Below are 12,363 nucleotides of genomic sequence, written 5' to 3'. Positions count from 1 at the left end.
GTGATGTTTGTATTTGGGCAATTCACAAGTTTTGCTTTAAAATCCCCAAGAATAATTATAAGTGAGTCCAGATGTTGTTGCTTTGTGTCTGTGATGTGATCAGCCAGCTGTTGCAGTGCTGTGTTCACACACACTTGTGAAGGAATGTAAACACTTGCCAGAGTAAACGATGAAAACTCTCATGGAGAGTAGAAAGGCTCACAGATAATAAAAAGAATGTTTCCAAATTAGGACAGCACATCTTCTCCACCACCTCTCGTTTTCCCTGATAACCCAGATCAGCAGAGTTAGCAAAATCCTTATTTGTACGGTTTAGGAGAAGCAGTTCATCTGTTTTTTAGGAAGAGAGTGGATATTCGCTAGATGGATACTTAGCTGTGTGGTTCACAACCTTTGTTGAAGCAGTTTGACCAGTGCGCCGCCTCGCTTCCCTCATTTGCATCTTTTAGTCCCCCTTTTAGGGGGCCTAGGGAGCTCAGCGAGTACCACCACTGGAGTCATGAGTTTGAATCCAGGGTGTGTTAAGTGATTCCAGCCAGGTCTCCTAAGCAACCTAATTGGCCCGGTTGCTAGAGCGGGTAGAGTCACATGGGGTAACCTCCTCGTTGTTGCTATATTGTGTGGTTCTCGCTCTCGGTGGTGCACGTGGTGAGTTGTGCGTGGATGCCGCGGAGAATAGCGTGGGCCTCCACACGCGCTACGTCTCCGCGGTAACGTGCTCAACAAGCCACGTGATAAGATGCTCCGATTGAAGGTCTCAGACGCAGAGACAATTGAGATTCGTCCTCCGCCACCCGGATTGAGGCGAATCACTACGCCACCATGAGGACTTGGAGCACATTGGGAACTGGGGATGCCAAATTGCTACCCAAAGGGGAGCGGTCGACCACTTGTCTATCTTGTGCGTATGGCATTGCACTATAAATATGAGGGCAAGTACATAAAGGGCTTTACAAATCAACACATTTTGGACAAAGTTTTAAAGTCTAAAATGTATTACACATCTTTAGTCTTGCAAAAAAAATTTTTATTAAAAAGATTTGAAAAATGTTTATTATTGTATTTGCTGTTATTACTCCATATTATATTTCCATATTATTACTGAATCCTCATTCTTTGTGTTTTTAGTTTATAGCTTTATTTAGAGCTACTATTTTAACCTAACAAAAGTTTACTTGCATTGTTCTCTTAGGCTGAAACTTGCATTAAATAAATATAAAAATGAATCAAGGGTCTAATAATGAACTTGCATCAGTTGTATCACAGGCTTCATGTATTCAATTTAGTCTACGGTATGCTGTTTTGGTATGTATTTAATATATTTGCTTGCCTACTGCATATTCATTATATTCAGGTAATTGCATTTATACTGTCTTTGACAAAAACTACATAGTAAACTTTAATTATTTGTGAGTTTTTACAGCAAAACAAACACATAAAAAAATGCCGCAAATGGCATCAAAATTTGAGGAAAGCTACTGCAAAAATCTGAAAGGTGTACCACGAAATCCTGATGGTACTGAAGCATTTTGGATTCACACAGAAAGCCACTGTAGTGTGTTACTATAGATACGTGAGGGACAAATTATCTCTGTTCCAATACCTAGTGAGCTGCTACCTAAACAGGATTATAAGGTATCATAAGCATGCTACCATCAAAGGCTAGCTATCCATCATTATGCTACCCTCAAAAGCCCTATTCTGACAGGATACATTTTTGGGGGGGGATTTGGGATAATGTAATAATTAGCAGAAAATCTCATTGATTTCTATCCAAATTTGTGCACATTAGTCATATCATTAATTTGCCAGGATTTTTACGGACTGCACATCCCCACGCCAGTATTGATTACAGAGACTTTTACCTTTTTATTAAATACCCGGAATAAATATACTAATTCAGTGTGAATTGAAATTAAGATGCCATGTTTTGACCAAAATCTACTGTGGCATTGCACGTATCCTTCCCAGAGTAGACAATATCCAAATGCATTGCAAAGAAAACGGTAAAAAAAGAAAAACATCCAAAATGGTGGACGGCGGTTAAAGAAATGGTGATTTATAAATATTTAATTCCAAACAGAAAAGTAGTTCAATCTCATTAGAAATTTACTATTTCACCCCATATTTATTTGTGATGTGTGTTTTATTAGTGTCGGTCTGTTACTTCAGAAACTTGCTAATGTCAAACTCTGTTGGAATTAGTTGTAAGTTGAATCTCACAGGTGGAGCGCTATTTGTATGATAGTGCTCCAAATCAGTCACTTTAAAGTTTCATGACAGTTTGGATGCTTTTTTAGATGCAAGCTGCCTATATAGGCAGTAGACAATTGTGAATCGATATATCAGTGTTAAATAGGCCACCCTTCTCAGTAGAAATCAGTATAGGCAACGGCCAATTAAAATCACATTAGTTAACCACTAGTAGACAGTAAGGCAGCTTACTAGGTATTGGGACAGAGCTGTTCTAATCCTTTCACATATTCATCCTCCTCATGGCTTCTACTGACCCACCTGTTATATTCAGGGTTTGACAGTTGGTCATCTGTTGGTTGCATCTGGTCTGTGACAGTGTATTTTATGGCCTTAGGAATTTCCATGCTTTTTTACTGATGCTTTAATGAACCCTTACGAGAATTGAGAGTTCTTGGCAAATTTGCCACAAACTTGCCGCAAGTTCGGCACTGATAATTTTCACTTGCGAAGGAGCTTTGCAGCAAACTTTCTGCAAATTGTCCATTGTTGCCAATGGTTTGCCAGAGGTTCACCACTGCCGGCGAAGAGCTGCAAACTTCTGGCAAACATTTGCGGCGAATCAAAAGCTCATTTGCATGTGAAAATAACAAGCGGCAAATTTGCTGCAAGTTTGTGGCTAGTTTAGATTTGTTTGTAAGGAAACTCAGATTGATGTCATGATCATGTCTGTGTGATAACCTTATGCTTGTATAATTCAAGATTTGTGGAGGGGGAGCAGCATGTTTGCCTTTTTTGAATAGTTTTTTGTTTCTTTACCCACACGCTCAGTATCCGGTATTATGCAGTTCAATGCAATGGCATGTCCTGCTTTCGCCCTACTTTTGGATCTGCCTCTTCCCTCTACTATCTTCCGGACTAGTGTTTGGATAATGGACAATCGCTGGCCATCACTCTAGAGGAAGCGATCTCTCGCTTTGACTGCACAAAGATCATTTGACTATAAACTGTCTTTTGGCAGTCGTCTCGTTGAGGCCTGAAAACAATGGTCATCTTCATGTGTTATTTATTTAGCCAAATGGCTCACAATCGCAGGAGAGATGATTGTCTTTGGCGAGTAAACAGTGATATATTCCCTGCGTATGTCTGAGGGTGTGCCCAACATAACGGTTACCAGCGTGCGTGCCAGACAGTTCAGGCGCAAGATGTGTGTTGCCTTTTTTCTTTCAAAAGTCATCTTGGCCTATTTTGATTGTTGCTAGTTTATTTCCTTCTACAAGTAGAATTAACGTGCCATTTTGATTTAACTTTTTTTTTGTATTCTTTTTTTAGGTCTACCTTGGAGCATCTCATCTAGGATATCCACAGCTTTAATGCAGCACAGGTAAGCATTTTAAGGAACAATATAGATAAGTTCATGTAAATACAAGTACAATTATGAATATTTGTAAATTACCTTTTTAAATTTAGCATTTTGTGCAGAGCATTTTACATAGCAATTAGAAAAGGAAAGTTTGTCATGATAAACTTTGGCTTGACATAGCCTTGTCTGATCATTTAAAATGTTTCCTTTTTTTTTAACAAGGTTTTCTGTGAGGTTGATAAGTGTGTTTTGAGTGGTTGCTTGATGGTTACTAGGGTGTCACTAGGCAGTAAAAAGGCAGTTCTTGGTGAGGTGGGAACAGAGAATCTATTCTTATTCATGACATGGAATTTTTCCCACTCTCTTAACCCCTCAAACTGTGGTGAATTATTGGCTGCCGCCTGCAATTTTTCACACTCAAATTTAAAAGCTCACCAATTACACATAATATGGACTAATTGCCCAAATATATATATATATAGACATAAATAATACTTGATGTGTTTACAATCTCATGATAAACAGTTTTGTTTGTTATTTTAAAGAAAAAAAAAATTGTTGTTGTCCTAAAATTGTAAACAAGTAATTCTGGTTCTGTTCATTTAAACTCACTTTGAAAAGTCTCTTTTTTTCCACTAGGTGGCAGAAAGCACTACACATTTTTTTTCTATCACATTCCATCACAATATACAGATCTGAAATGTAGGTGTCACTCTGACTCTTTTTAGCACTCATAGATGTGCTCCTCCATAGACATTCAGTCTAATTTTCAGTTCAAGCAACACCTTTGTTGTTTCCTTGAATATCTCAGCCTCTGAGTTAAAGATATTAATGATATAAGTGTCCTGAGATATCTCACCAGTCTCTGTGACAGCTGTAGGATTTGTAAACAGAAAACAAAAATGTGTCTGTATTAAAGTATTGCAGTTGCAGCAAATTATTGAAGCTTGCTGCCATTTTTAAACCTTGTTGTTCATAACAATTGTCTGTTGAGGTCGCTATTTTTATGCTGTTGTTTTAAACAACAATTTCTGCATGATGTCGGTCATTTGTTCTTTTTGGAGTGGGGGGTTTTGGAAAGAGGGGGCGTGGCTAATTCAACGCCTCAGTCTTGTGGAAATAGAACGGCTGAAATCATTTACAGCACCTTTAATATGCAGAGGCAACTATTGGTATGCCAATAATTCGTCAATTTTCTTGAAAACTGTAAGTACTGTGGTTGTGTGGCACTATGAAAATTGCTCTGTTTGTTTTGAAAAACCCTCTTAGATCCACCCCAACACCTTATTCAACCAATGGCATGAGTTGGGGGTGGAACTATCTCTTTGTTTGACTAATGGCAGACTGGGGGCGTATTTAGAAACCTGTTGTGAAAATAAAGCTTATTTTTGTAATTCTGTTTGGTAGCACTAGTGGTGCAGAAATTATAGTGCTGTGCAAAAGTTTAGGCACTTGTGAAAAATGTTGCATAGTGAGGATGTCTTAAAATAATGACATGATAATAATTTTCATTTATCACTTAATGTCATACAAAGTCCAGTAAACATAAAAAATGTAAATCAATATTTGGTGTGACCACCTTTGCCTTTAAAACAGCAGCAATTCTCCTAGGTAAACCTGGACACTTCTTGGTTGTTGGCAGATAGGATGTTCCAAGATTCTTGGAGTCTATTTCAGCTGTTTCAATTGCTTCTGTCTCTTATGTAATCTCAGACTGACATGATGTTCAGTGTGGGGCTTTGTGGGGGCCATGACGTCAGTTGCAGGGCTCCCTGTTCTTCTTTTCTAATCTTTTCTCTTTGCAAAATAATGTTTGGTAGTCTAACATATATTTCCTATTGACACACAAAAGCTGAATATATAAATAACCATCATAAGACAAATGCTTTTGTGAAACATCTTATGTGCCTAAGACTTTTGCACAGTACTGTATATACTTCAGCTTTAACGTTGCTCGAATGTGAATTCCTCGCTTATGCGGACGCAAAACTGTACTAAAACATACAGCTGACCAGTGTGGTCCTGAACAAATGACTCTTATGAGTTGGTTCTTTCGAATCTACACTCACTGAGCACTTTATTATGAACACTACGGTCCAAATAAAGTGCCAGCTTTTGTAGCCCATTCACCTCAAGGTTCGACTTGAGCTGTGATGCTATTCTGCTAACTACAATTTTACAGTGTTTATCTGAGTTAGAGGTCTGCACGGGCCTTAAAATGAAACCCGACCCGTACCCAAGACCATGTGGCCTGACACTACCCGCCCCAAACAATACTGTCAGATTTTAAGACCAAACCCGACCCGAAATTTGTTCTCCTAGCAAGTTGTTACAATAGGCTATATTTTATGTAAGCAAATAAGCAACATTCATAATTGTACTGAAACAGTAAAATACACAGTTTTAACAAGGCACGGCAGCCTCATAGTACACTAGAGCAGTTATGTGCTGAAACTTCATCTGGTGCAGAACAATCTGGAATAATATGAAACAATTCAACAGTCCCCTCTATGCAACCTTAACTTGTCTTTACATGCGCTTTTGACAATTTTAAGTTATTTTTAACATGAAATGGTGTTTAAAATATGCCAGTCCTGCATAAGACACTGACATTTGCACCATGTCTCATTTTTTCTTCAAAGACATTCATCCATCTTGTGTTTAAACAATGGGAAGCATGAACAGAACAGATGCGTGCAAAAACACATTCGATGTGAATGACCCCTGACTCGTCCGTTCTCACGTGTCTGTGAGTGAGAGCATGTGTGTGAAACAAGTTAGGTAAGCCTGTTTATTTTTTCATTAAGTACAAACCGGAACACGAAGTCCTACTTGGAAAAACTGACCCGAACCCGGCCCGAAAGTCGTCAGGTTCTTGGGTCCCGTCGGGGGATTTCAGACCTCTAATCTGAGTTACTGTAGCCTTTTTGTCAGTTCAAACTAGTCTGGCCATTCTCCGTTGACCTCTCTCATCAACAAGGTGTTTGTGTCCGCAGATCTGCCGCTCACTGGATGTTTTTTGTTTTTGGCACCATTCTGGGTAAACTCTAGAGACTGTTGTGTGTGACAATCCCAGGAGATCAGGGGTGTATTCCAGAAAACAAGGTTAATTTACCATGAAATAAACCCTGAACTCTCGGTTGATTAACCCAAAACTTGCTTACTCTCGTTATGTTGGTTCCAGAACACCTGCGCATGGTTAGTTCATTCAACCATGAGTTTGAAACTCAGAGTTTGTGCACGTTCTCGGTGAACTCAGAAAGGCATTCTTAGCAGATCACCGAATACAGGCGTCAGCATGGAAACAGATGCTAAGAAGAAAGGCACGCCATATTTTAGTGAAGCAGAACAAAGTTTTAATGACTGTAAACAAGCATTATTTCATCTTCACTCGTAATATCGATAGGAGCTACATTGGTTTAAGACTGAGAGTTTGCTTGACAGAAATTAAACTGAATCATGAAGTGAATTTTTTAATTGAATAAAACTAGTACTTAGTTCTACCGTACATATAAATCTTAATTCAACATTAATATTAGACCTTTCTTGCCTACATTAAAGTTTAGTAGGTTATTTGTTTGCACTGAACATCATTATAAGTACCGGTACTAGCATTAATATTCTATTAATATTATGATACTAGTTTACAGGCTTACTATATATTTTATTTTAAGATTAATTTTAATGGTATTTACCATGATCTGTGCATGCTAATTTTATTGTACTGTATGTCATGTGAACTGAATATAATTCCTTTATTTTTACGATGTAAAACATTTTACGTTTTATTTTTTGGTGTGCCCAGTTGGGGTTTCTATAAACTTAGAATCATATCACCTTTAATTTTTCACAGTTGATGATGGTCTTATTGCATAGACACTATTTCAATTGTAGGATCTCCCACAGTTGTCATCATTTTCCATTGATTTAATGTAATGTTTTTTAAGTAGGCCATACATGATTATTCATGTGCATTTAGATGAATAAGATGAAGATCCGCTGTAACAATGATAGGATGTCCATTGTATCCTTTTCTCATTTGATGTGGCATTAAAACTTGTCATGTCCTGTTGTCATGTACAGTAGGGTCCATCTGCCTCCAGCAATTTGGTACGGAATTAAATTATGTTGTTTTGATTGAAGATCATGTGTCTTACTTTACATTATAGATGTTCATTATCTCAGCATTAGGGAAAATTAACTTGGGGAAAGTAACTAATCTCTTCCTTGTTAATAGGAAGCTGTAAAAGGTCCCTATTGTAAGGCAGAACAAAAATGTAATTTAAAGATGGACCATGTACAGCTCTATGGAGTAGAGTAGGCTGATACATCTTTTCATTGAATCACCTGACCACCAGCTAAATGAGGGCACTGTGGGTGACTCTAATGAGGCTTTTCCACTGCATGGTACAACTCGACTCTGCTCGCTTATTTGGGGTTTTCCGCTGTGGATAGTATCTGGTACCAGATACTTTTTTTTAGTACCACCTCGGTCAAGGTTCCAAGCGAGCTGAGCCGATACTAAATGTGACATCAAAATTCTGCAGATCACTGATTGGTCAGGGAGAATCGTCACTACCAGCGTGGATTTTCGACACACGACATCAACCCGCTAGTTTTAAAGTTAGCAACAGCGATAACAGAATCATTTGTTCATGCGACTTTCGAATTGTGAAAAAAGAAATGGCTGTGTGCAAAACCACACCGTGGTCAATAAACGAGGTGCAAATTGTCCACTCGTTAGCGATAAATGAAAAAGTATCTCAGGATGTGTATCAGCTGTTGGCCGCACATGGCTGCCACCGGACCTACCAACAGTGTAGAGAAAAGTAAAAAAAAAAATGTAAAAGTGACTACAGAACCATCAAGGAAAAGTGAAAGTGGTTCGACCAAATGGACTCTATCTAAACCGGCAAGCAATGAGAGGGAGAGTGCCCTGGACTGGCGTTGATCCACGATGGAGGATGGTACGTTTTGTTACGTTAACTCTATACTCTGCTTGAAAGCTTCACTTTATTTAGTTGACCAGCTACTGGAAGCTTGCTTCTAAAACAACCAGGCCAATTTATCCGTAAAATCACCATGTAACAACTTTATGTAGCACAATGAGCTAGTAGCTAACAGCTAGCGGTCGTGTTATTGTTCGTGTACACTGTACTAAATTACTCTAACAGTGTTTCCTGCAGCACAATTCAACAGCAGCACTGCCTTGTACTGAATCTACAGTGTGAAATACACAGCGCTACCACTGTTTTTTGATTTAGGAACAAATTACTCTAATGATCCATTTTTTGAACACGGAATGTACAGCACGGAACATATGGCGCTTATGGTGTAGTCCAATTCCCAAACAAATGAATCTTATGAGCCGGTTCTTTTTAATGAATCAGAAACACTTATTCACCTTTTTCCTACATCCTGTGATGCTTGGTGAGAAATATGGGTGTTACATCCATTGCCAACTTAACACAGCTGTTGTTGCGGTATACGTCTATTAATTACTTTGTTGCGGTTTTGGGATTTTAAAAATAGTGTGTGTGATTTTTTGAGGATATACATCAATTACTATATCAATATGTTCCTGTACAATTAAAAAACTGCCAAAAATTTATAAAGACAAAAGTGTGAACAAACCTAAAATGCAATGTGGATTTCGACTACCTTTTGTATGTGTTTTTTGTGATCCAATCGCAAAACATTTTGCACCCCGTTTACAACAATATTTAGCGTTGACCATTTGCCATCGGACCATCCGAAACACATCTTATTCCCAGATGTAAACAGGGTCAAATATGACCGCAGCTGGAGCCACAGGAAAAAGGTGGATACATCAGTCAGAGCGGTTACTGAATTGGTCTAATACTGATGCGCAATTTATAAATGTCCAAATCAATGAAATGAAGTCTCACTAGCCTGAAGTACAGCATTAGACATAGCACAACTGTCTCTCATAACTGTTACTGTTATGTCATGTTGTACATCAGATGTGTTACTGACTGCTTTGTGTAGCACAACGTGTGAAGATACTCATTCTGTTGTAATAAGTGGAATTTTATAAAACGCATGAATGAAATGTTCTGCAAGCACATATTTAACCAGAATTGTTTTACATTTATCTCTTATTTGTTATATCTGCTCTGAAGAAACTTGGCAACAGATTGCAGAGAGCTGTAAATACTAAATCAATTGCATCTCATATTTCCAAATAATTCTTCCTCAAAAATACTCAGAATGGAACTGTTAAGGAACCAGATTCGTTAAGAGGAATCAGAAGCGGCATCGTACATTCTTTACGATTCCTATTCCTTGTGTTATGGGCAAAGAGGTCAGAATGGAGAAAACTATGCTTTAGCATTCCCATTCATCCCAGTGGCAGTTTCAAGTGATGTGTCTCTTAGGGTGTGTTCACACTTGTAGTTCGGTTCTCTTGGTCCGGACCAAAAAAGAAAATGATACAATTAGTCCTGGTTCGCTTAGTGTTCACACTGCCATTTTTAACACTGAACCTAACGATACAAAACCAAAGGCATCAGGAAAAAGTCACAACCTGATTGGACAGTTTTTATGACGTATATTTTCTGATGGAACTTGCCGATCATCCAAAACAATGCTGGCTGCTGGGCGAAATGCGCTCGTCATATTTATATATGTATATATGGTGGTAAAGATGGCGGACGGCGGTACTGACGCCTGTACCAAACAGTAATGGGCAACATACATACATCCTATGATGAGAAGAACCATGTGTGCTTGAGGTCAGTATTAGGCAAATGACTTCCTGTTTTTGGTCCGTTTAGACGTCTTTGGTCCATGCTGCGTTCATATATCAATCAAACCGCACCAGAGTTTGTTTGGAAGCGGACCGAGACCCACTTTTCAGGCGGTCTCGGTCCGCTTGTTTGGTGCGCACCAAGGTTCGTGTGACAGCATTCACACTTGTTCAAATGAATCGCACCAGAGTTCATTTTAATCGAACCAAACCTGCCAAGTGCGAACACACCCTTTGTTCTTGTATTTGAGTCTAGTCTAGTAACTCCTTGTAAATAGCTTTTTGGTTTTGGTTGCTCAGTGGTATTTTGTTTAAAATATGAGTCCAAAGACCTTTGGAAAGTAGGTCACCTATGTTGTGGCCTAGAGAGATGGTCAGGAGAAGGTGAACAAGGATGTTAATCCATTCGGACAGCCAGGTTTGCTGTCCTGAGCCCTGTAGGCCAATCAGCATCGCTCTGCTTTGAGAACAGTATCTAACCATGCCCATAAGGCACAAAGATCCTCATTTGACTAATTGGTTTCCAGTTTGCTCTTGTTGTAATATAGAATTGTCATTTTAGATCCATCACTGAACATCAGGATTATGTGCATTTTCATTGAGACCTCCATTGTAAGTGCAATTTGTTCCTGCAAAGACGGAATTTGAAATTGAAAATAGATGTTGGAAGACATTTTCTTAAGCTTTAGAGAATAGTTCACCCAAAAATATGCATTTACTCACCGTCACGTCTGAACAAACCAGTATGCTGTTTTTTTATTCCGTGGAACACGACAGTGACCAGCCACAGTCATTGTTGTCTCTTTTGGTGTTCCATGGAAAAATAACGGCATACGGATTTGGAACAAGTGTATTACAGAATTTTTATTTCATTTTAAATACCAAAACCTTTTCATTAGTTTTTTGCTTACTGAAGAAAAGCCAGTTCCACTGTGTAACCTCAAATCAACTAATGTCTTCCTCAGTGTTGAAATAAATCCAAGATGACGGAAGAGGTGATTGTCATCGCCAAGTTTGATTACATGGCCCAGCAGGACCAGGAGCTGGACATTAAGAAGAACGAACGTCTCTGGCTTCTAGACGACTCCAAGTCCTGGTGGCGTGTCCGAAACGCTACTAACAAGACTGGTTTTGTGCCATCTAACTACGTAGAGAGGAAGAACAGTGCCAGGAAAGCATCAATCGTCAAGAACCTCAAAGACACATTAGGTAAATCCACAACTTCTGATATACTAAAAATAATTTATACAAATTCTAAGTATGTCCCTGTTGCTAGTTGAACCTAAGTTAAAGCGATGGTTGGACTCAAAATGGAAATTATCATTGTTTATTCACCCTCAATTTGTGCTAATAACTTTCTAAACTTCTTCCTTGTAAAGAGTTTCTGTTCCTTGTTATATAGCACATGAGTCTGGCCTTTCGTGATACATCTATGGCCCTTTCCTTTTGGCTTGTATATTCTGCTAAATAATTTGCAAAATAAAAATATAAGAGTAAAAAGGGTTTGTAACGACATGTATTTTGACCTTGACCCATGACAATTAGAATTTTGGGTGAAATGTTTCTGTTAAGTGGAATTTTTTTGGCATGAAATAATGTGAATCCACTTCTGCTTATGAAGAAGTCGATACGTATATTTACTCTTTGCGGTTTAGCATGTAGGGCAGATTTTTTTTTTTCATTTCCTGAGTCTTGCTTTTGACCACAGTGATGCTTAGTACTTAGATTCACACAGGGAGATTCTGCACTTCAACAAGCTTCATTTGAGAAACATCTTAGGTTTGACTACTTGCTAGCATAATCATACATCAACACTGCATTTATTCTCAGGTATGGTAAATGTCTTTTGCTTTGCATTGTTGTAAACAAGGTCACAAACCAATGATTTGATTTGTGTTTCAACCCTTGAGCAACACAAGATTGCGTTGTTTTTTGTTGCTTGTGCTTTTGTGTGTGATAAAAGAAAAGAAGGTAAGGTAATCTTTTCAACTAAGACTAGTTTTCTTGTATGTACTTATTTGCCAAAAACGTATGCATA

At 38.4% G+C, this 12,363-nt stretch overlaps 1 protein-coding gene across 2 annotated transcripts in view; it reads left to right on the top strand.

The window, feature by feature from the left end:
- Window positions 1–12,363, top strand: part of LOC127634494 (cytoplasmic protein NCK1-like) — a 68,441-nt gene that overhangs the window by 37,403 nt on the left and 18,675 nt on the right. For both annotated transcript variants that reach the window (XM_052114080.1, XM_052114081.1), the window contains 2 exons: window positions 3,526–3,577; window positions 11,291–11,534. In XM_052114080.1, coding sequence (XP_051970040.1) covers window positions 11,309–11,534 — 226 coding nt within the window. In that variant the 5' untranslated portion in view covers window positions 3,526–3,577; window positions 11,291–11,308. The remainder of the gene's footprint in view (window positions 1–3,525; window positions 3,578–11,290; window positions 11,535–12,363) is intronic.

The sequence above is a fragment of the Xyrauchen texanus genome, chromosome 41 (genome assembly GCF_025860055.1).
Source record: "Xyrauchen texanus isolate HMW12.3.18 chromosome 41, RBS_HiC_50CHRs, whole genome shotgun sequence".
In the NCBI taxonomy this organism is placed as follows: Eukaryota; Metazoa; Chordata; class Actinopteri; order Cypriniformes; family Catostomidae; genus Xyrauchen; species Xyrauchen texanus.
The sequence above is the reverse complement of the archived record's forward strand: the minus strand, read 5'-3'. Positions and strand labels throughout refer to the sequence as shown.